Source organism: Parambassis ranga, chromosome 1 (genome assembly GCF_900634625.1).
Source record: "Parambassis ranga chromosome 1, fParRan2.1, whole genome shotgun sequence".
Classification (NCBI taxonomy): domain Eukaryota; kingdom Metazoa; phylum Chordata; class Actinopteri; family Ambassidae; genus Parambassis; species Parambassis ranga.
This window is the reverse complement of record NC_041022.1, coordinates 18,076,034-18,100,413: the sequence shown is the minus strand read 5'-3', so window position 1 is coordinate 18,100,413 and position 24,380 is coordinate 18,076,034. Positions and strand designations below refer to the sequence as shown.

General features: G+C 42.3%; 2 protein-coding genes across 3 annotated transcripts; both read right to left on the bottom strand.

Annotated features, from left to right (window-relative positions):
• Window positions 1-267: 267 nt before the first annotated feature.
• On the bottom strand, window positions 268-12,574 carry pdcd4a (programmed cell death 4a). Of its 2 annotated transcripts, none has more exons than XM_028414499.1 (11): window positions 12,121-12,574; window positions 7,268-7,570; window positions 6,998-7,095; window positions 5,043-5,156; window positions 4,738-4,959; window positions 4,228-4,325; window positions 4,031-4,145; window positions 2,602-2,709; window positions 1,795-1,905; window positions 1,571-1,710; window positions 268-1,111 (listed from the first exon to the last, which is right to left on the bottom strand). In XM_028414499.1, the coding sequence occupies exons 1-11, from the start codon at window positions 12,167-12,169 to the stop codon at window positions 1,060-1,062; spliced, it is 1,410 nt and encodes a 469-aa protein (XP_028270300.1). In that variant the 5' UTR covers window positions 12,170-12,574; the 3' UTR covers window positions 268-1,059. The 2 variants fall into 2 exon arrangements, with proteins under 2 accessions (XP_028270300.1, XP_028270309.1); XM_028414508.1 differs by lacking the exon at window positions 12,121-12,574 and adding an exon at window positions 8,309-8,434.
• A 1,505-nt stretch (window positions 12,575-14,079) lies between these two features.
• Window positions 14,080-23,564, bottom strand: LOC114443755 (proline-, glutamic acid- and leucine-rich protein 1). The gene is made up of 6 exons (XM_028418058.1): window positions 23,429-23,564; window positions 21,238-21,282; window positions 20,864-20,902; window positions 20,213-20,360; window positions 19,617-19,778; window positions 14,080-19,155 (listed from the first exon to the last, which is right to left on the bottom strand). The coding sequence occupies exons 1-6, from the start codon at window positions 23,477-23,479 to the stop codon at window positions 18,026-18,028; spliced, it is 1,575 nt and encodes a 524-aa protein (XP_028273859.1). The 5' UTR covers window positions 23,480-23,564; the 3' UTR covers window positions 14,080-18,025.
• Between the last annotated feature and the right edge of the window lie 816 nt (window positions 23,565-24,380).

The following is a 24,380-nucleotide window of genomic DNA, read 5'->3' as shown; positions in this document are numbered from 1 at the left end:
CCCCATAACACGAACAGTTGGTTTGACAAAATGAAGAAACTTCAATGTGTTGCCTTTTTTGAATGATGAAATATATTTATTATAACTTTGGTCAACATGTAAAACTGTTGGACAGTGGTAGAGAAGTCTGAATAACAAGCTCATCCTAGAAAAAATGTCCTCCTCAGATGTCCTCTACAGCTCATCTGGGTCTGTGTTTAAAGGCTGCCTGTCCAGAATCATCTGCTGACCATGACACTGTAGATACAAATGCAAGCAAAATCAGAGTGCTCAAAACATTGCTCATTTAATTTTTTTTTTTATGCACACATTAACCCCAATTATTCATAAAGGCCTTCTTAAGTGTAATGCTATAAACACCCAAACAGTGCCCTAACACCTCTTGCTTTGACTGCTTCTTTTACAAAGTAAACATCTGGCCACAGAGACCAGAATTCAAAGAAAAATAACAAAAAGCGCTGCTCATGAAGTATCATTAGAACCACTCGAACCAGAAGGTACAAAGCATGATGTCCTTCAAACATTTTGTGGCCAAAAATAAAAAGGTTCAGACCTTTGTTGTTGAGCTACATTGCTAAATGCTCACTGACTGTACAGTATGCTCTGTCGGTTTAAGTGCTTTTTTCCCCCACATTTAGAGCGCATTACATGAAAAAGAGACATGGCAACAAGTGAAATAAAGCAAGAACAAAATATATATCTCCCGCAAATCCCACCCTGTTCACTTGTCTTTCTGCTGCTCTGATTCTAGTTTTATTCATGACAAACTGGTATTTAACAACTGAGGCAAGAGGGTCGCACCACACCCCAGAAATACAGAATATTCTCCAAAAAACAGTGATTAACAAGATGAAGGGAACTCAACGCCCAGGCCACTCTTTCACCGAACGTCAACGCTGGTTTGTGTGTAATGACAACATTATCAGGAGAGGAACAAAGAAACATTAGACTGCAGGCATGTCCGGTCTCAGGGAAACATGCTGAAGCAGAAACTGGGTGTCCACCTCCTCCTCCTCCTCCTCCTCCTGCTGCTGCTGCTGCTGCTCTTCCTCCTGTGGATCAGTTCTTGATCGCCCCTCCATCTCCTTCACTTACGAAGCGTTTCCGCCCTCTAGTGGATAAAAAAAGTTGGAGAGCAGTTAGTAATGATTATGGTGTTTATATTACAACACACAAAGCTAGGAGTGAGGTTTGAACAAAACCAACAAGAACTGATCCAACTAAACTTGTATCTTATGTAATCAAAGCTTGCCTGTGTTAAGCTAAAAACAAACCCTAGCCTGTGCTCTATAAGTCTCTGCCATAGTTAGGCTTTATTGTTCCATTCAATGACTGATCACTGATTGACATTGTTGACTAGAATCCTTTTTCTGTTGCACTGAGGTCAGACCAGACAGGTAGATGCCAGAGTCCAGTGCTTGCTGTTTAGCAGCAGTGGCTTCTTCTCATTCTGTATTTACTCTAATGTTTTTGTTTACTGCGCATGATTTGAACATAGGTACAAGTTAAAGGTGACCCTGAGTGTCAAGAAAGGCAACAACAAATAAAAACTATTATTATTATTACTAACCTGGAGGGACACTCGTCTCTCAGCTGTTTGGTGATGACAGACTCTTGGTAGCAGAGATCCACAAAGGTCTCCATGATGGAGTGGGCATGTGGTACATCAAGGCTGATCTCAGGGAGTTCATCATAGATGCGCTGGAAGCCCTGCATGAAAATCAGTGTGTAAAGATGAGTGATGGTTAAAAACTCCCTGTTTGCTTTAAACAATTCCATTAAATGGGAGCTAACCCTGTTCATCTGATCCACAGTGACAAGGCCCGTTTTCCAGAAGGACTGCAGCAGCTTCATCATCATGTGACTGGCGGTGTCCCCTGTCGACTCCAGCACCATCACTACAGCCTGAGAGACAACAGTGATGCACCATCAGCAATGGATAAAATGAGCTTTTATTGACCGTGTACACCGATCATGTTGCCTCATGGTGGCAGTGTTTCCACCTTCATTGGAGTCTGTTACCAGACATTTACACAACATGGCAGGACACGGTGCAGGCTTTTCCGAATCTGCGGTCACCTCAAATGATGCAAATTTGTTTGGACAATGCAGGTGAGTGTGGAACTTACTGCAAGTTATACAAAAGCTACTGAGAGCACAAACTTGCCAGAAGCACTTATTAACCAACATGGGATAAAACAGGCATACACTATACAGATTTATAACGGCTGTCATACATTTACATGTATTATTTAAATGTATGCGACAGAAACAGTTTGTTTAATTTGAAAAAAGGCAGCCGGCCAAGGAAAACTACATTAAATACATGTGTGTGTGTCAATTGCCTGTTTGGAATCCACAGTTTGGATTGATTGCTTGATTTTAGACCAAGCTTGATAAATACCATGTACTGAAAATGAGAGACAGATTGTCCTTGGCAGGAAACAGAAATGACAGACAGCCTTTTTCCTGCTGGCTCCTCATTTTACTAGACACCATGAAGAGAAATCACTTTCCTCTTCAATCCAGATATTTTGCTGGTCAACATGTACGTGACATTTTCTTCTTATAGGTTCATACATACCAATAAATTTACATTACCTCATAGACTAGCTCATGGTGGAAGTGAGGGACTTCAAGGTCCCGCAGACAGTGCTCTGCCTCCGACACGTCTCCTGATATCAGGTACTCCTTAAGCAGAAGGTTCATCTGGAGCAAAAACACACAGCCACGTTAGCAGCATGCATCCAACAGACTTCTGACTGTACTGTCACTTTTGTGCAGGATGGATTGTTTGTTCATGCAAAAATAAACAAGCTTCATATAAAACATTGCTCCAGAGGTTTAAGGACCAGAATCCTTTGACGTTCCTGCGAGGCTTTAATTTTGTAATATCTGAAGAAATGCACTTCTATTATACTCTCATTACGTTGTCATAATTGTGTGACTCTTTGGCTAAAGAACCTGACCTGAAGGCAAAACTGCAGCGCGATAAGGTGCTGACTGCAGAAGGAGATTACAGGTAATGCCGTGCTCAACAGCTCAACTTTGCTGGGTTTTCTTGGTGGTTTTCCTTTGCAGAACGGACCAGTCTGCAGGCCGTATTGAAAGAGCAGGGGCCCAATCCTATCCCATGGGCTGTATGTTGCCCAGGTCTGACATACAGTAAATACCCGTCTTGCAGAATGCAAGTTTGCCAGGCAATAACCTGACCTCTGTGGGAAACCTAAAAGACAGAACATTTATTCCCATCTGGAGTTCAGCATGAATCTTTTAGCTGCTGCTTCATTTGTTAGCAGGCTGGGTTCCGTCACTCTTACGGCTTATGCATGTGCATCAGCAAGCACTGTTTTATTTAAGACTATTTCTGGAACAATTAGTCACACCACTTGAGATCTGAGAGGAGTGAGATTGATGCAAGATGCTTTGCAACACTTTTGTGATGCTACTTCATCAAGCCAGGGGGGAACGTATGGCTGTCTGAGCATAAAAAAAACAGAAAAGATAAGTTTGGATAAGCAGGACAGTGATGAGCAACAGTGAGAACTGAATAGTGCTTCTCCTTAGGCTGTACACAACCAGGCAGCAAATCAAAACTGAACAGGAGGGTCCACAAGTCTGAAACGGTGCACCATGACTGAGAGTGCTCATTCACTTCTAAGCACACACAATCACTTAAAATGTTGCATAACTTGAAAGATGTGCTCCTGAAGCTCCCACACTGTTCACACCCACATTCGCACAAAAATTCTGATTATGGAGCATTAAAAACAAAGCCAAGAAACAAGAGTGTGTAGTCTGTGCTTCAGTGGCAGGGTGTGTATTTGTGTTGGCTGCCTCTGTGTCCTCATTTTTGCAATTCCCACTTCTCAGGGGGAAAAACACTCTGCTGACACAGCAACACAGCAGAAGGCTGGCCTGTAGCACTCTACCCAGCATGCTTTTTTTGCCTTCTGTTTATATGCTTGTCCACACCAACACGTTGGCCTCAAATCATAGTAAATCATTCTGACTATTATTCTGAGCTCACCTCTTTGACGAGATGCTTGACAGGTCTCAGACCTCCACCAACACCCCACACATTATCTAGACGAACCATCTCCCTCTTCATGGTCAGCAGCACTGCAGCGCGGTCTAAGGCCACTCTGGGATAAAGCACACAATTTTAATGTATGCTTGTTCATTCAAACAAGTTGGAAAGCTACATTTCATCTTCTCTTATCTTACCTTGCATGATCACAGTCCACTTTTCCCTTGTAACAATCCAGGAAGGTCATGGGGAGGACGTGGTCCGCTATGGCTCTGGCAATGAACTGCCCCAACATCTGAAAGAGGGATGAGAAAATATCTTTAAACACATGCAACCCACAAGTGTTTTAGTTCAAAGTTATATTACCAGCAGTCGTTAGAACAAAGACATCTATGACTTGTATTGCAAACACCTAAAAATAGCACATACAGCAGCCCTGAACCAGAGGGAAATAAGGGCTAGTGAGTCAAGCAGAGGACAAAGGGTTGTCTTTGTGAACTCATGGTTCATACGGCCTTCCTTTGTAGGATGAGAGGGCTAAAAGTATTCAACAAACGCTACAAAAATGATAAGATCTGCAGTGTATATTGCACCATATTTAATCTGTTGAGTGTGTTATAAGCCCTGTAAGGCCTCCACACCCTCTAGGCACAGAACACAATTACACATCCACAACTCTGACTTTCTCTCCCTCTTCACAGTTGTACCTGTGGAGCCTCCGGTGTGTCGAGGATGAGGTCTGGCAGCTCCTTCAGCATCTTGTCGAAAGCTCGTGCCATGTCGCTTTGTGACAATACCTTGCCCGACAGATCAGACAGCAGGCGGGAGGTGAGCTCCCTGTGGCTGGCCTTGCCTTCTAGAGACAGGGACACGGCCATGGAGGAGAACTCAAACTTATTTGGGCCCAGGTTTAGCTCCTTCAGCAATGTCTGACAAGATAAAGACAACAGAAATTAAAGATGGAATCCTCAAAGTTAAAGGTGCAGGAATTGCTCCATTTTGGGTTGTTTACCTGGACCTCCTTTGTGTCTCCATGCTCAAAGTATTCCTGTACAATTGGGTTGACCATTTGTTCTAATTCCTTCTCGTCTACTTCTGGCACAACTGTGGCATAAACTGTATCCCCCTGTGCAGAAACAATACAGTCAGAAAAACAGAAATATAATACTATATCAGGCATGCTATATGACAGTCAAGTGACCATTACAGATATAAATTACAGGGATTTACTTAAAATATCTCATCTGTATTTGTCCATGTTGTGTCCCACTTCTCTCTTTTTCATTCCAGCACTCATGTGTGTCAGTGAAAACCTGCCCAACTAACCTTTCAGGAAAGTGTTTGTATGTTGGTATGTATTGATGAAACAATAATTCTACAGTAGACTGGTGTTGATTCATTTTCCTGCTTTTGACTGTTGACTGTAGAAGGCAACAGCCAAACTAACCTGCATGTACCGCTTCTGCTAAGAGCTCTTTACTCCATTTTAACCAAAAAAAAGGAAAGGAAGCAGTATTCAAAGCTCCCCGTCACTCTCCCCACAGACAGGGTGACCTGTTCCATTCTGACACCTTTTAATCAGGTGATTCAGTCGGATTCAAAGGCCACAGCCTGCACATGTTTCTGTATCTCTCTGTCCCAGTTCCCTTTTAACACTCGCCATCTTTCTACTAACTCCGAGCATCGGTCAAGGCCAGAATCATACAGGCTTGTCTGACCTGCTCCCAAATCATTATCAGGTTCTTTTTTTCTCTACTGACAGAAGCCCCGTTCCCACTCAGCCTCCCTCTACAGTCACAGCTGAAAGCAAACAAACCGGGATCTGCATGATAACAGAGGTCCAACATTGAAAATGGTGGCGATGGGACTGAGCCATCTGGATTAAACAATCATGTCAGTAGAGTATTGAAACAGCAGTTAAGCATTTCCCAAATCATCATATTGGGAAATTTACTGACATATACTGACATGTCTTTATTTACTTGTTCACACCTTTTTGTCCAAATGAACAGTAAAAATATCACATAAATAAGTGTGGAAATTGGTATTATTGGCAAAATGGAAAAATCCCTATGATGCAAAGAGCCAAAGTATGAATTTCATCACATGGTCTGCAGGCACAATACCTGCTGGTATCAAAGTCCCTGGAATGAGAAAGAGGCTGCAAGACTTTGAGCTGCATGGGAGGCAGGCCAGGAACAAGTGTTTGCTGTCCAAAAATGTAATTAAAGCAAAACTACAAGTTGCTAATTAAACATATACAGTAGCCAAAGCCAAGGCTTTTTGGAATAATGTGTTTTGATACAAGCTGTTTGGCCACAGGAACACTTGACATATTTGGCACAGAGAAGGCTTCTAAAAAAAATGGTTGCTTTTAGTCATTGATTTAACTATATGATTATTATTTGTTGACTAACAGTCAACCTGCCACCTTTACCTGTGGGCAGCGATTGGTCTGAGGTCCTCTCTCTACAGATAGTCTGTTTGTATGTTGCTAGCTGATATGACTATTCTACTATAAGCAAATAATGTATTTTTTTTTTACAGTTACAGTATGCCATCCAAAAACATAATCCATCAAAGGAGTGCCATTCTTGTTGTCTCAGTGGGGCCAAACATCTTGTTCATAGGGGAAACCCTCTTTTATGCTCAGTGTGTTTAATCAGCACAATACTGACATGTTTGTTCCACACAAGACATAAAAGGTACCATCCAGTTCAGCACATGGGCTTTGATCAGTGGGCCTCTTTGGAACAAAAAGCTGCTTCACACATCACGTCTAAAGTTACTGTGCTAAACTAAGCTCTGCTGGTGATGCTCATTCATCACTGGAAACAACACTGTGTGCGTGCATAGACTGCTAATGCTGTAAACTGTGCTATATATGCATATGTGTACTTTTGCCAAGTAAATGTTCCTGAATGTCCCCTAGTTGTGAGACAAGTCGGCTCAATCTGCTGCACCCACCTGAGCAGATTCATCATAGTTGGGATCCCGTACATCAGGCTCCTCATCTTCATAAACCATTCCTGCAGCCCCCCAAACTCCTTTACCGCCTGCCCCACCTGCAGATGACCACACAGCCAAACATAAGACTAACTCGCCAATTTAATCTTTACTGACACCAGATGATCAGAACTAGTCCATCTTCACTGCGCCTCTGCTAAACTCAGCTCTCATCAGTTATACAATGTCATGTTCTTCTCCACATCATTCTGTGTATTCTGTAAACAGTACCTTTTTTAGGCAGACCTCTGCCTTTGCCTGTCCTGGATTTCCGGTCGTGGGTGTTGATTTTTCCCTTAGGACTGTGTGGGTCAGCTCCAGCCAAGTCCCCTGACTCAGAGAGCGACTCGCTGGTGGAGTTGCGAGATGAGGATTTACGCAGGCGACGCTTGGCTTTGGCTTTGAGACGCGCCTCATGGAGGGCTTTCTCCTGGGGCGTCCAGTTCCCGTTCACCTCAGACTCATTCAGCGCATCATCTTCATCACTGTAGGGATGGTCAGCTACTGCCTTCTTTCCCTCGAAGGCAAACACCCCTGTGAAACAACAGAAACAGAATAATGTGAGCTTAAAATGTGAACTAGTTTTGATCATCTGGTGTGTGTAGATCTTTTTGTTGTTGTGTCATGACATGACTACGAGAAAGAAAAACACCAGGGCAGCCACTGATGCCCAGTGATGAAAAAGGAAAATCTGCCATGTGGCTACTCTAACCCTGGTAATAAATGCCTTAAAAATACAATAAATATATATTGTAAAAAAAAAATTGATAACAGAATCATATTTCAAACTCAAAATTTAGAACAACTGAACAAATGTTAATGGAATCTTCACAAAAAATACAATAATTAATAAGGATTTCCTAAATCAATGGCCTAACAAAGCCAATGGTGTCTGCACATGTGTGTTGGCCAGAGATGTTTACAAAGACAAGCCGAAACGTACTCTGTCAGGACAACAACATAATATCCAATCATATGTGCCATACGTGGAATATGGCTGCAGGAATGACCAACAACAACTTAAGACTTTAATGAGGCATAATATACTTACGACTCACATGCTGATGTTAACTAAACTGCCACGTCAAACACCTTTAGGACTGCAGGTAAGTAAATCAGCTAACAGCATGGCTGTGTGCATTGCCTACACCTCTGTGCGTCGCAGCAGTGTTTTGAACAGCAAGCCAAAGGTCACATCACAACCAAAACATTTTACAGGAAGAAGGTGGCAGTGCAACTTCTTACACACATACACACTCCTATAAAACTCACCAGCTCTATCAGCAGACATAAGATGGCTGAAGGTGGTACTATATGCTACTCTGCTTTTAGGAATCTACTCTCAGGTGCCTTCTCATAAGTGTGCCAACAACAAAACAACAAGTGTTACTGCTGCAGGCGTGGGAGGAGGGAGGGAGCGAAGGGGAACACATGCTGGAGAAATGCTGACAGCAGTTTTTTTTTATTCCTCTGTCCTCTCGCGATCTGTGTGCCTTACAGTGGATCTGACTACATATGGCCTGGTTGGGTCTATGATGGGTCACATGACAAGCCTGCAGGAGAGAGAGGGAAAGCATGAGGAGGAATGTCTGAGGGTGTAATGAATACTTAGATTCCTAATGTGTGGCTGCACATGGCAGTTTGAGGCCTTATAGATTATAGGACATGCAGCAGCAAGGGAAGGGAAGTACAAGCCATGGATAAAACTAACAATCTAAAAAGCATAATCAAAGCCTGCAGCTTCTGCTGCCAAACTACTGTACTGTACAGTAAAAAATAAAGAAAATGACAAGAAAAAACAAGACACCTCCCTGATTTAACCTGTTGAGCAGTACCACACCCTTGGCCTTCAAAAATCTGTAAACAGCCGACCATGTGTCATCTCCTCCTTCGACTCCTCCTCCTTCCCCCTCAATGTAGGCCACGGGGCCTGCCAGGGCATTAAATTAGGAACTAACCAATGGCTGCCTGCCAAACTCACAACTGGCCAACACGAAGAGGAGAGCAGAAAAATGAGAAGGCAGAGAGAGCCCGAGCCGTTTGCCAAGACAAGAGTTGCAAAACCAGCTTAACAAAACGTAGCAAAGTTAACTAACTTTTTAAACGGAGATCATGTCGAGGTGCAGTGGCAGAGCTTGACTTCTAACACCAGAGTTTAGTGTGTCCCAGAAAGCTGCACCAGCAAAGTCACACTTTTTTCTTTAACGCTGCACGCCTACCACAGCGCACCAACACTGTCACGATGGCTTTCTGATCCACCCCCACAGTTAACACACACACACAGGCTCGAGCAGGACCTCAGACCTACACTACCGTGTGGGAGACTTTCACAGCCTGAGAGGCCCAGCAGTGATGAAGTGTTTTCTTTTAGCATGCATACAATGTTCATGAATAGGATGGAGGTCAGTGGAGCAAGGTTTCCACAGTACATTACATTGGGGATACAATAATGACAGTTACAGTGAGAAAGTCATTAGAAACCTGTACAAACAGGACCTCTGACCGGACTGAAGATGTCAAGTGTTTATTCATAAATATTTCACCTTAACTTAGAGAATGTTTCAAGTGAATTTTAATACCTCTGTGCCGAGTATCTGTACTTCTGCTTGAAGTTTCAGTGCGGCTGCATTTCTTTCAAATGCTAAACAGGGGTTACCTAAATTGTGCACTACACTATGAAATCAAAACAAAACCAGAATCCATGAAAAGAAGGCAAACAAAGCAATACATGTGCAGAAAGTGATGCATTTCGCTCTTCCAGCATACATGAGAGTACACAGCTTGGTGTACACCTGATAGTGACTTCTATGTTCTCAGACCATTGCTGTTGTTATCTTGATTATGATTATGTATTTATCTTTAAAACGGGTATAAATGACAGTTAATGTCAAACCCGAAACAAACAAAAAAATGGTAGAAGCAACTGTGAGGTCCTTTAAGGTCTTACAAGTATCTGATGAAGTAGACAAGCAGACAACAGTCCCTCTGTATAGGGTCCTGTGGTGATTATCTGACAGCAGCGATGGGTGTGGATGTCCTTGAGGTCTAACTGCCATTTCATTTAATTAAAGGAGACCCAGGCAGAATTACAGCAAAGGACATGATCCAGAAAACACAGCCTCAACTTGTGTAAATATGAAGAAGGGGACAGGCCACACAGACAAAGGTTGCTAAACAGAAACTTTTAAAGTTTTGTCTCTTTTAATGTAGACAAAAAAGGGGAAAACAACAAAGTTTTGCTGACTGTGCCACATGATTCACACTCTGCAGAAACACCACACAGATAAGGTGCATGCAAAAGATTAGAGCTGCTCAGATAAAGCACCCAATAACCTGTTTTTTAATCACCTACACTGCTTCATTATAAAGCAAAGCTCTGCATGGATCTTACTAAACTGTGTATGTGTGTGAGGCTGGATGGACAGGGAAAACAAAAGAAGAGTGTCCCAGTGACCATAACAGAAAGTGTACTCAGCAGGCCATGAAGAGATGTGGCTTGACATTTATGGCAGAGGGTTCCGTCCCTGTTGCTCTTAAACACGTGTATTTATTTATCTAAGGAGTTATGTAAATGTTCTCAGAGGTGGGCCTTTAAATCTGCAAACTGCAGGGCACTTCTCAGACCTGAGGTACATTTTTCATGAAAAAAAAAAACATCTGAGCACATCGGGTTAAGATTTTTTACACCAACAGAACCTCAGTGCATGTCAACCCTGTGTGATGACACTGTGTGTAAAACAAAACACTGATTTGTTGTCACCTCTGCTCTGGTACATTAACTATTATACAAACAATGTCTTCAAATGGGAAGACATGTATAAATTGAGGAGCACCCTCCCACTACTGCTGTGCAGGCTCAATGGTCCAGATTGACCCGCAGTGTTGTTCTCCAGCTCAGACAATAGACTCTTTGACAGTGTGTGTGTGTGTCCACCTCATCAACACAGACTGCTCCATCAAGCGTGGCTCGACCTTCTTTAAGACAAGACACCAGCCAAGTTCATGCAGAAAAAGCCCATCTGTGCTCCGAGGCACCGGCTGCTTTTACACACACACACACACACACACACACACCAGTCACACAATACATGTGGTGTATCATGTTTGTTGTGCTGCATTTAATACACAAATGGAATCAATGCTATGAATTACAGCATTAACGCTGGTATCAAAGCTAACAATATGTTTCTTATGTAACATTTAAACACACATGCAGCAGCAGAGATTATGTAAGGCTCTCCTATTGGCTCATGGTAGGCTATACATGTCGACGTCATCACCAGGCTGAGAGGAGAGCACGGATCACCATCGTGCCACGAGAGCTCACCATTCAAGAAAAATCACTGTACAACAATAAATATCATCATCATTCCCACAATGTGTGTGTCTGTGAGTGTGTGAAGGCGACGTAAGACGCTGCTTGTCGGGTGAATAAGAATGTTTTTATTTATTGATCATTAAGCGAGGTGATTCAATGTGATTAATTGATCAGAAAATCTGATTTCATACAGGAAAATGACGCAACGCCGCGTCCTCTCCCTAACAGAGGTTAAAAATCCGGGGTGACAGGGAAAAAAACAAAAAACACGGACACGCAGTGAGCGGTCCTGCAGAAGGTGCCTTCAAATACGAATAAATCAGCCAACAGCTCACTGTCGTCCGCTTAACATCGAAAAACGAGCGCAAACAAATGTGGAAAGTCTGTGCACACAACTTGTCAAAGCGGAAGTGAACGATGTGGCGTCGTCCAATCAAAAGCGTGAAAGGGTTAAACGTAACAGCAGCTACAACAACAACCATCGAAGCTTCTGGACAAAGAAAAATACTAAAAAACAAAGAGAGTGTGGTGGAAGTGCAGCACCGAGGTGTGCCAGTGCACGGAGGCTGTTCACAGCGGTGCTCGCTGCGCCTGTTTGTGTGTCTGCTTTTTCATGGAGCACATGGTGGAGCATGGCTGTCGCTGCAGCCCATCCCATGCAGGGACAATGGATCGTGGGGGTGAGCACGCCAGCAGGCCCCGGGCGGCAGCTAGCCCGGAGACTGTGCACGGACCGCGTGAAGAGAGGCGGATTTCATTCACTCACCGTCGGCCTGAGGAGCGGCGGTGGACCACGATTCGACTTCAGTCGCCATGGCTCTCTCTCTCTCTCTCTCTCTCTCGATTAAAAAATCCTCACGGTGCTCTCCCCTCTGCTCGAGCTGCAACAGATCCCCCCAAAAAACGCTGCAGGTCTGCACAACAACCTTGCAACCTCACTGCAGCCACGTATCTTTGGAGAGAAGTGAGAAACACTGGAGTCCTTCTGACTCTGATTTCGTGCTGCACGAAGTCAGCTGAAGAGAACAAAAAAAACACGATCAATTACAAAGAGACCACAAACACTACAGAGAGAGGCTGTGAGAGAGTTTAGATCTTTCCTCAGCGTCCACGGCTGGAAAAGAAAAAAAATAAAACAGCAGACAGAGGAGGTGGGTCAGCTGAACTAGTCAGAGAGCTAAAGAGCAAACAGCCCGCAAGATAAACAAAGTCTGTTTTTAACTTTGCAAGCGACCCTAACGGAGTCACGTGGAGAAAACGCGGATGGGGAGTGGTTAAAAGAGGGGGTGGGTGCTGGTCCACGCTGACCAATCACAGAGCAGAAGACCTTTTCAACTGTACATTGTACCTACACCATCTATACGTCTTTTATATACACTGTTATTTGGAGGTTTTATTATTTACATTATTCCAGAGAATCATAAATGACAGGCTTCTACCTAGTTAACTTAAATGTAAAATGTGAATAATATTTAATTATCTATTAATTATTTTTGGCATATAATGTAATTTCAGTCCTGTTCACCCACTGGGTCGTTTAAGCTGTGTTTTCTTATTGTCACACAGGCACACACACACACACACAAACACACACGCTGCTCATGGTGGACTGCAGTAATAACTGTGGCGTGGTGGTGAGAAGAGGCTGGTGGTGCTGGTTTGAACGTTCACCTCCAACCAGTGATCATCACCCTATGTTATCTGACACCAGAAAAGTTTAAAACATTTTTTTATCATTTCAAAAGTAACAGTAATATTTGTATAAATAGAAACACCTAACTTTTGCCATTGCACATTCAGCCCCTGTGGCCCCAAGCAGTTGCCTGCCTTGTCTGCGGGCAAACATTAGATCTGCTCATCTCACCTACTCTGAAATTTGTTATTTTTCTTTCCATTGACGGCCCATTTTTGGTAAATAGCAGTGCATCTCTGTGCTCTTTCTGTGGGTTATTCACAATAAATCTTTTTGGAATCAGTTTTTTATTTCAATGTTCTTTGTTTGTAGGGAAGTCTCTCTGCTGCGTGCATTCAGTGCCACCATGTCAGTTTTCTCTGTGGGATATACTTTTAATTTTCGATGCACTCCTCCTAAAATGAAATCTTCTTTAACCTTTTTTCATTTTCTGTTATCTGCTGTCAGTCTCCTGTGGTTTTAGCACAAAAGCATGCTGTACAGATCTTTCCCACTGTGAGGTGTGTTATTGTCCTCTGAATGTGCACCAGCAGATGGTGCTAAAAACATATGTGGCTGCATAACAGCATCAAGTTACTATTTGAATTTTTATATTTTATTTCTGCATAAACATGCAGATTTAGTCACATTTTGTTGTTGACAGACAACTATTATTTTCACTGTTTGGGAGCAGTGAGTGCAGATACATTGCAGGTATGTACGTATGAGTACAAAAGCCTGTCAATGTTCTCACTCTGCATGTTGTGATACTCAGTGCGGTGCCATCAGGCCAGGCGAGGACACACATTTCAAAAAGATGAAGCTGTGGATGCGACTGTAACGTGATGATTCACCCTGAGTCACTCATACTGACAGATCCTCACGAGTGGGAGCATTTTGTCTCATCCTAAAGAAAACAATGTAAATGTTTAAATAAAGAACAGACAAGTTTTAAGTAGAACTTTTATTCTGACACAAAATCAAATCCACAGTTTTTTTTGTTGTTGAATAAAGTAGCAGTAGATGTCTGTGTCCAATATGGCAGACTCCCAGTGACAGTAAATGAAACAAAAATGGAAGAAACCTAAATAAAACTCCACCTTGTGCAAAAGCTAAACGTCTGAGTATGCATGTGAAATCTCTATGATCTACACCAAGATACAAAATCAACTTGACATAAAAAATGTTTGGGTATTTATACTGACGAGTATCATGTTAACAAATACTAACAGCACTCGACTTTGGCCTCATAATAAGCAACGATGATTGTAACACAACACAACAATACGGCTGACAGTAAGTCTCTCACACATGCGGACAACACGCTGAAGAGCTGCAGGTAGAATTGCACGAATATACCCTCAAAGTACACCACATGTTGAAGTAATATTAATCTGAACTATTCCACACATAGTCACACATAGATACTGCTATATATCCTGCTGTCCGGTAGCTGCAGGAGGAAAAGGAGCACACTTTGTTCCTCAGGAAACAAACACTCATGAGTTATCCTGAATCAACAGGCTTTTGTTTTTTTTGTGTTCCTGGCAGAGTAGTTCAGCTGTGCCTTTTTTTGTCAATCCTTCACTTCTTGGCCTTACAAAATAAAATCAGTACAAATATAGAGTAGATACTATCTTCAGAAGAAGGAGAAAACAGTCCTTTACAGTCAAAACTCAAGCGAGGTAACAGTCTACATCAGGCCTTGGCCTGCAGTGGTAATGAGGGTAGAGTGTGGGAGTTTTGTCTGTACATACTTGCTGCTGTCAAGGCAAAACAAATCCAACTCGCTCTATATACACTGAACTCAGACACGTTTGGCCCCTGGCGTATACAGTGTGAGCCCCTGGTTTGTTTCATTTGAGCCACAGAGCTAAACATCTGGATAAATCTGGAATCCTTAAGGTCGCTTAAGAACAGGTTTCCTTAATTTACGTGTACTTCTTAGATACTGCTCGTAGTAAAATGTGAAGTTGTGTCTATAAATGTGAGTATGCCCATCAGTTTGTGTACATATTTGCATGCACTGTACACTGGAGTAAGCAATTTCTGTTAAAGGCAAAGGCGTCATACGCACCATATTTCATTTTTTAAGAGGTATTATATGCAGTTAGTCCTGAAGTCTGATTAACTTCAGTTAGAATGAGCCTATGGTAGGCAGACATGAGTTATATACTCCCTTAGTTTAACATATGTCAAGTAAGCAGTGTCTGAGAAAAGAGGCAACATCAACATTTTGAGTGTCAGCAGCAGCGTTCTTCACGCTGTAAGAAGGAGCACCTGTTTGCACGTGGTGACTCCCTGGGTGATGAGCCCTTCAGTCGAGGTAGTGGGTGACTGTGTGAAGGCCAGTGCTGGCCAGTTTCTCAGACAATTCTATACACAGTTTTCACAAATCATTTAGCAGAAATGATGAGTGATTGATCGATTGATTGATTTTATGTCCAGATGCTCTGCTTTGTGACTCAAATAGTAACGGTAATACAGGAGGCTACACAAAGCGGAGCTACAGGAAAACCAGATAATCTGAGTTTGCACTTAGGAAACAAAAAGAAAACCTTCAGCCAAAGGCATTTAAAATGCTGTGTTTGTACAATCAAGGGCTTCTGCCCAGCACAGCTCAGAGATCAGATATAAAGAGGTAAATGTTTTTTTAATCACAACATTTTATTTCCTATCAACCAGCATTAAACTAGAGTAAGGAAAAAGTGTGAATACTATTGCTAAATACAATTTTTGCAAGTCTCATGTGTTCTGTCTAAACTTCATAAAAGAGACTGCAGAGCACATTTAGAACAAAAAAAAAACATTTCCTCCATTTGGATTTACCACTATTCACAATTTAAGGACCACACATGTTAGCAGTAAACCATACAACGTCTAATGGAAAATCTCTTTTCATCTAGGCACCATGTACTTTGATCAACAACGGATAAAACTAATCAAAAATAAAAATGACTCTCCGTTCCTTCGGCTTGATAAACATCAAGCTGCCACACCTGTGGGACGCACCTGTGAGTCACTGCACAGGGTCATTCAAAGATTTACAATGTCCTTCATAACCCGCACACAAACTTCCCCATGTTTGCGTACACATATGATTTGTCCTTGATAAATAAAGGTAATATAGAGTGAACTGCAGTTTTCTGTGCACAGAACTATAAATTAGTTAAAAGCTTTGCCTTCAGGCATTACAGTTAGCTTCGCACTAAGGACGCAGCAGAGTGGCCTCTAGTCAATGAACAGCTACAGCAACTTTCTCCTCTTAAATTGCTCCAGTACATTTTGTACTGACAATTAAACACAAGAGAGTACATGTGTGCTATTCCTACTATGTACCGTGACTGCAGCCACGCACAGAGCAGAGATCAAGAGCGTCCCACTTGTAAATACAAAACCAATTCAACACTCTGTCATGCCCTCACTTTTTAGCCACAGAAGTATTCAAAAAAACTTACATTCTGCTGTGACTCTGAACCCTCACTTCACACATTTACACCTTTCACAACCATCACTCAGCACAAACAGGCGTTACAATGGGCACTTCTTTCCAAAGTGTCTCCTCAAAAATAGCCCACAACTGGCAGTTTGCATTGCCCTGCTGCAGTTTTAAACAAAGGGTTTACGGTCAGGCATCATGCTATAAAAAATCTCAGTAAACAGTGTATTTTTTTCTTTATCTTTTCTTCTTTTTTTTGCAATGCATAAACTTTTACATTCATTATCAGTGATGAGATTAGGCTTAAAGTGTCTGCCTTGTAAAGACTCAACAGTCCATCAGTGGAGGAATCAGATTCACATTGCCTTTTCAAAAAAATGGCAACATGTCAGGTTAGTATACAGTCTATTCATGTAACAGTCGGAAAAAACAATGTATTACCATACTACTACTGTAAACCTAACACACATTTCAATTAATGCTTGCATCTCTTTTTATTAAGGAAGCAATATAAGACAACCGATAAACCATTTACCGTAATTCAACCAATATAGTCGCCTTCTGTCACTGTTTCTTCTGATAAACAGGCGGAAGTAAAAAGTAAAAAAAGAGCCTTTTTAGAACTTCATAGTTCTTGTAAAAAATGTTACGGTCAAACATAATGTGATCCAAATAGGCCTGTTTTGGTGTTGTTAGGTGCTCATTAATGTGCCTGACAGCAGCAATTTTGAGTACTTCTCAACCTTAAACCAAAAATATGTTGCTGTCATCTCATCACACATTGTTAAATTTAGATCCTCACAATGTTTCAGCTAAACCCTTGTTTTCTTCTCATCTATGCCGCAACAAGATCATATGACTAAGCTCCTGATCCACAGTTTAGGACCCATTCAAGGAATTTTGTTTTAAATGTATTTTAAATTGCTACACTGCTAATGTGTTAATAAAGTGTTAAACTCATGAAACACAGAGAATCATATTATGCCAAATTGTGTATGTTTTCTTAAACATGGGTTGTCTTTCTGCTTTTTTTTTCCCAATGAGACATGCGTGCTGGAAAACAGGCCTGTGTCACAGCATCATAGTCGAAAAAGGGCGACAATAATCATGTTTGCAGAGGTGGCAAGCATGCGCCACTGCCAATAAATACCTCTGACGGATGCAGAGTCATGAGTGTACCCTCAAGGACAAACCCCAGCTATATCTGTGGGGGGGTTTGTCCAGTGTGAAAGGGGCTTATAGCTTAGGAAGGCGCACAAAGAAAGAGCAATAAACAATCTGAGCAAATGGATATCAAGCCACCTGCCAAACCACAAATAATTAAAACTTTCCAGTGCTGATATATATCCAGTGATATTACAGTTTCTCATTTCACATAAAATGCACCAAAAAGCTCCATTACTCCTTCTGTTGCTCCACTTGCCACCATTAGAGTAAGATCTACAAGACTTTCCTTCAGTGATTCAACTTTTCACCTACTAGTCTTGATCTACAAGAAGACTATCAAGCATTAACATCACACTTTACGCCCTGTTTGAATACATCTCCCTGTCTGTCGACTTACGAGGACTCCACAGTGATGACGGCCTCGCCTGCCTTACGAATGATCCTGGAGGATGATGAGACGTGGCCACGCTCCTCCACACAGTCGTCCATGTCAGGTGACCGCACGGCGGCCTTTGTACGGTCGGAACAGTCCACGCTGTCATTCAACATGTCTGCTCTCTCTGCCTCCTTCATAACTTCTTTCCCTCCTTTATCAAAGTGCCTTTTCTGCATTTCCTCCTCCCCTCGTTCCTCCCGTTTCACGTGGCAGCGACATACCTCAATGCCTGAGTCGCCTGTTAGTCGTCGATGTCGGAAATGATCCTCATCATCATCTTCTTCGTCCTCTTCCTCCTCTCTTCTCCTCTCCTCTTCTTTTTCCCGTTTCTGCTCCTCATTGTTGGTACAATGTGTGAAAACAGTCACATTTGACAAGAAGACAGCCTGTTTAGGGGGAGATGGAGCGGGTCTAGTGGTTGAATCAAAAGGTGAGGTCTCCTCATTTACATTCTGCACAATGATGGCTCCAAGTGGATCTGAGGACACAAGAGGATGGGCTTGGCCAGACGGAATGGAAGATAAGAGGACAAGAGGAGAAAGAGGGAGGCGAGAGGAGTGTGAAGGGCGAGAGTGTAAAGAGAGAGAAAGCGGTGGAGCCGGAGGTGCGTCACTGCCGTTAGAGGAGCATCTCTGTACGGGTATGACATCTGGAGTGGCTGCAGGTATAACATCAGGCGGAACCTGCGACAGAGGAGGAGGCGAGGGCGTCGGTGTGAAGGTAGCCCCGACCCTTGGCATGACTGCAAGGTCGCCCCCTGCATCACTGGGTGTGGAGAGGTGGCTGCTGTCATATGTTTCGTCTGTCACCTGCACAGAAAAGGAGGTGCTAGAGGGGGAGGTCAGGGAGCAGGACTCACAGGAGCAGCTGGTGTAATTGTCAGAGCTTTGTGAGGAGGTAAAACCACTTGGCCCGGGGCCTAGATAAGGAGGGCAGGGGTGACGGTGGTGGTGATGATGGTAAAAGGAGCTAGGCCCGGCCGCGGTACCTCCCTGCAGGGCAAAGACGGAGCTGTAAGGTGGCGGAGGGGTGGTGGGCTGTGCAGCCACCTCCTCGTAGGAGGGCAACTTGAAGGAAGCCAGAAAACCTGTGACAGAAGAAGCATCAGCTCACATATGGAGTACATTCTAAATATTTTTCTTAAGGCAACAACTTCTTCTGTTCACACAAAACCCTGAGCTCATTCCTCTGCGGAGCCTCCATTGTCTAAAATCTATGACAAACAAATCATTAGCCTCACAACTGCTGCTGCAGTAAATATTTACAACCAAATGCTTATTAAACCTTTGCTGGAAAAAGACTTCAACAAATCAATTAACTACTATGACCAGCTCATTTAAAAAGGAATCTGTAAAAATAAACTACTCCTTTTGTCCTTTTGATTTTTGCATTAAATTAAATAGCAAATTGTTATTAATTGAAATTTATATGGTCATATTACAAAGGTTTTCTAGCTTAATTAATAGTAATTATTTATTATTTCTGTTAATTGTACTAATTGATGGTAAGGGTTCGCCCGAGGTGAACATAAAGATGAAATGAACATACTAAGGTCCAGCATGGAGGAAGGGTAGTTGCAGGCTCCATTATAAGCGATCAGGTTGATTTCTCTCTGTCTCTGCTGCTGCTGGACTCTCAGCTTGGCCCGACGATGGCGGTAAGCACAGAAACAGCTGAAGAGGATCAGCACTGTCCACAGCAGCCAGAACCCTGCAACAGTAAACAGGAAATGAGCCAAACAGGTCATTCATTAGGAACACATACAACAACAATCTGTCGGATCACATAGTACTGCAACATACACACATGCACGTTGTTTGGGGGTCTGCTAATAGTAAATCACATAAATCTTCCTTTAATATGTTTGTTAATAAAGATCATTTTAACCAACTAAACGTGAGCTATGGTTCATTTTGTGATGAACTCAGAGTGAATCTGTGATATGATCTCATGTCTCCAGTTTTCCTGTGACATCACTTCCTGATTGTTTTCATGTAGATTAAAACTGTACGTATGGTTTGGTAAAATAAATATTTCTAAAACCTGTTACACATACATAAGTAACTACTAAGACTTTGTGCATATTTTCTTTCACTTATTGCCTCCTGGGCCCTTTCAACTGTGATGTCAGTCAGTCAACTTACACCAGAGTTCATAATAGTAGGTACAGCAGCCCGTCTCTCCGCAGCAGTGTCCTGTTTCACACCGGTAACCTGGAGTGTTGTTTACTCCAGGACAGTACTTGGGACTGACTGCAGGCTGGCTACCAGAACTCCCATGAGGCTTCACCACCTATTGGACAATACAGCACATCATAATGTTATCTTATTGTGGAAACTCCTCGTTCACCTTTATAATTTCATTTATTCGCTTTTTCAGAGCTTTTAACACACAAGAAATTCACATCTGATAACACACCAAGATGGCTGATATGATCCCTCCCTTTGTGCGTCCACCTGTTGTTATCTGGCTGAATTTCCAACACATGTGATGGCAACTAAGCATCACCACAACAAGCGCTCAAAGCCCATGGACAGGTAGAAAAAGCAACAGGGAGGATCTTAAAACTGGCTGCCAACAACCCAAAAAACTACACTTATAATCTCTATATGTCACATATCAGCACTCATTTGGAGTACTAACAGGTTTGATGTGAACCTGAGGTTTCAAGAGGTGGAGGCTGTGAATGTGTATATTTTTACTCATTCAAAGACACTTTAAATATCATTATTACTTTGTCAGATGACAGTGTGTTTGATGATAGCAATAGGTTAAATAAAAAAAACACCTCCCACCTTACGAATTGTGCTCATGTCAACCTCCTTCACAGGCACCTAAAATAAGAAATTAATGTTAATAATGATTATGAAGGAATGTTTCACACATCTTAACATGTAAATTTATATGCTTGAGGTGAAGGCTCTAGACGAGCTGAGGCATTTCTATATAAACATAGACCACAATAACAATGCTGCAAGATGAGGTTGCTAAATCTGTTATGTACATAGTTACCAAACATGAGACTTGGAAGTGCTAAATAATTATGCATTGCCATAGCAACCACTGCAGGAAAGGCTTTCAGGCTATTTTTTTCTACCAATGTGGACGACGTTTTGTAAGAGCCAGCGGTAAGAAATGTTTTATGGTGGTTAAAGGTTGTGCTCCCTACCGTAGCATCTTCCATTGCATCCAGCCCCTGTAGGGACATCGTCATCTGAGAAAAGGCAGAGAGACACAGTGCTTTAGATGGAACAGAATAAATGGTTCGCTGTGGATGGCAATAATAAGCGATACTGTGTGCTGTTCTAGTAATCAGGCGCAACAACAAGGCCACTAAAGGCCCCATTTTCCAGCGTGAAGCCGCTGGCTGCTACGCTCCTGCTCTTTCAAGGAGATGGGAAGGTCAGTGGCTTTTTAACAAAACATATTTCTCCTCAAGGAGATGAGACAGCAGAGAAAAGACACCATTTCCTAAACATGGTCTTCTTCTCTCTTTTTCTAGATAATATGAATAACAAGAATAAACTAAAAATATAATTTTTCCAAAACCTGCCATACTTTTTCTCTTAAATTACTTTATTCCCCAGCCACCATAGACTGTCCTTATGTACATTTTATATATTTATGACTTAATAGCCTCAGCAGTGGAAAATATATGTACATTTACACCACCCAAAATAATCTGTTACTTACACCTCTGTAAATACCAGGCAAGCCTGCTGTGAGCAAAGACAAAAAAACGTCTGAGCCTGTGTGCTGGATGTGGGGCCACTGTGGAAACACTATGGGAGGCTCCCTGGATCTCTGCACACCAAACCTGCAGCCATGTCAGTGAGACCTCTTTTGTTACAGCTGCTTCCTGCTTGTGTTGTCAGCATGGGGAATAATGCTGTACCCTAGGATGCATTATGTGTGCATGTATGCCAGCACGGCTCTAACAAGCTTCCAAATCGCTGACTAAGAGATAAATGACAGTGGGTTTGGTCTGATTAGGAAGAAAAATCTATTTTAATAAACATAATTATCTAATGCATCCACCACCTGGGTTTATTATTACTGCATGCCATAGCATGGCACTAGTGGGAAAAGCAACATCCAAGCAACTGACACTGTAGCACTACAGGACAGATACCTCAAGTTTTTTTTCTGCCAAAAATTGATCTAGTTTCAGGCAGAACTATGTGATCAGCTTCAAAATTAATTACATTTTTTGACAGCCTACCTTGGAGATGTTCATGTTCATGCAACTGTATTTTTTTAATCATACTACAAAAGCCATTGTTGTGTAAACAGGACTCTGAATTCCCTAACTAGAAGTAAAGACCAGCAAATATCACACATAATTCCTGCTGCTTACATCAAATGTAACCTCAGGTGGAAACACACTTCTATACTGTAAAAATAAGTCATGAGGGGAAATGTTCTGCGATAAATAATGTCAGGCTGAGTTCCTATTGCAAGCTCACCACACGGCACAGGACGAGTGTGAACTCCAGTCAATCAGTCCTAACCTCAGACCATAGGCTAACCACAAATGATTTCCACCCGGGGTCCTCACGGTCTGAACAAAAATCGGTGGGAAATATCACTGTTACAAAATATAAAGAGCACAGAAAATGTTCTACATGTTACACTGCAACCTATGCAAAGAAACCCAGAAAATGAAAATCTCACACAACTGATTTTTTACCTGAGGTAAAAACTGCTGGAAACAGCAGCCTCTCAGATTAAGAACGGACTGTAAACTGTACTGAACTTCTACATTTATTTGCAGTAATTACTGTCCCTCTACTGACCTTTGTCTTGATTTTCTCTCCATCATTTGCAGAATATCCCAAGGACTGGCTGAACACAGACCTCATTATTTCTGGTCTGAATACTCCCAGAAAACAGACTTGAATAGTAAACAACAAGCATTTTTCTAGACCCAGGAGTAGGCCACAGTGTTCTTCTTACAGCCAACATTTGGCAGTAAAGGGATTCTTTATAAATTAAGGTTAAATGTACTCTGCTGAAAACAAGAAATCAGCTTCAGATTTATTAACATTTCCAACAACACAAAGCCACAGCTGTGATACATGTTGCAGTAACAACAAAGTCTGAGGTTTTACCATTAAAAATAATCAAACACTAAACTAAACAACCAAATATTAAACATTTGCTGCAGTGTTGTGTCAAACAATAGGTCAAAGATCCAAAGGTACAAAGATGAAAAAATGAGAAGACAGGAGGCCACTGTTTGTCATCATCAACAACAACAACAACACAGGCCGAGGGAAGCATGCTGCTCTGCGGAATCACCAAAGCACAGCTGTTGACAGCAGTGTGTGTGTGTGTGTGTGTGTGTGTGTGTGTGTTACCTCCTCAGCCTGCAGCCCGTGGCAGAATGTCAGCGTTTTCTCTGGATCCATGGCGGCAGGCGAACACCAAGCTAAACAGAAAACAGGCACATGCAGGAGTAGGATGCTACTCTGCTAAAACGCCACCGCGGCTGTCCCACTCCACAGATACGGCATCTTCCCCATCCGCCATTCCCACCCCTCAAAATCTGACGGACGCCCCTCCCCGGCTCCGCTGCACACACACACACACACCTGCGTACCAAGGCCACGTTCACGCTGTATATTCGGGATGCGCCGCGGGGTTTCACCGTGTGGGCGTCTGTCGGCTGTTGTTTCCTGTAGTGTAGTAGAGGTGTTTCACTGGTAGTTTGTGCAGCGGGGGACGGAGCTGTGCATGATGTCATGCTTCTCCAGCCACCAAACTACTGGGAGCGCTGCGCCTTTGATTGGCCGGAGCTCCCAGCAACAGCCGCACAGAGGCTGCCTCGACCGGGCTTCATCACAGGCGCTGCTGCTCTGATCAACATACACGGTGTTTTTGCTACTACAGTGTATTGATTGATTACAGTTGATGATATGAGTCCTGTAATGTTCTGATATTCCAATTATAATTAATTATTTTGAATAAAATCAAATTAAAAAAAACAAAATAAATAAATAAATAAAAATGTGCCATATGGTCCCAAATGCAGCAAACATCCAACTGAATCATTTAGAAACTTCAGTGTGTGGGACACACACACACACATTAATGAAAATGAAATATATTTTATAAATATATTAAATAAAATAAATAAATAAATTAAATAAATATTAGGAGGCTGCACATTTTTTAAAATGATTTATGTGTCTTTATGTATTCATTATAAGCACACACTGCAGAATTCATAAGAAACACATAAAAACAGAATACATTATTCCAATCCAACAGCATGCTGTGTCTTTCCTTCACTAGGTGGCAGCAGTACAC

Bases quoted from the DNA above. Each gene is read 5' to 3' on its own strand.
- LOC114443755 (XM_028418058.1), bottom strand. From the start codon at position 23,479: ATGGATCCAGAGAAAACGCTGACATTCTGCCACGGGCTGCAGGCTGAG. The intron at 20,361-20,863 runs GTGGGAGGTGTT...ATTGTCCAATAG, and splicing joins ACATGAGCACAATTCGTAAG to GTGGTGAAGCCTCATGGGAG. The intron at 19,156-19,616 runs GTATGTTCATTT...CTTCTGTCACAG, and splicing joins TTCCTCCATGCTGGACCTTA to GTTTTCTGGCTTCCTTCAAG.
- pdcd4a (XM_028414499.1), bottom strand. From the start codon at position 12,169: ATGGCGACTGAAGTCGAATCGTGGTCCACCGCCGCTCCTCAGGCCGAC. The intron at 4,960-5,042 runs GTAAACAACCCA...TTATCTTGTCAG, and splicing joins GAGACACAAAGGAGGTCCAG to ACATTGCTGAAGGAGCTAAA. The intron at 4,326-4,737 runs GTACAACTGTGA...TCCCTCTTTCAG, and splicing joins ACACACCGGAGGCTCCACAG to ATGTTGGGGCAGTTCATTGC.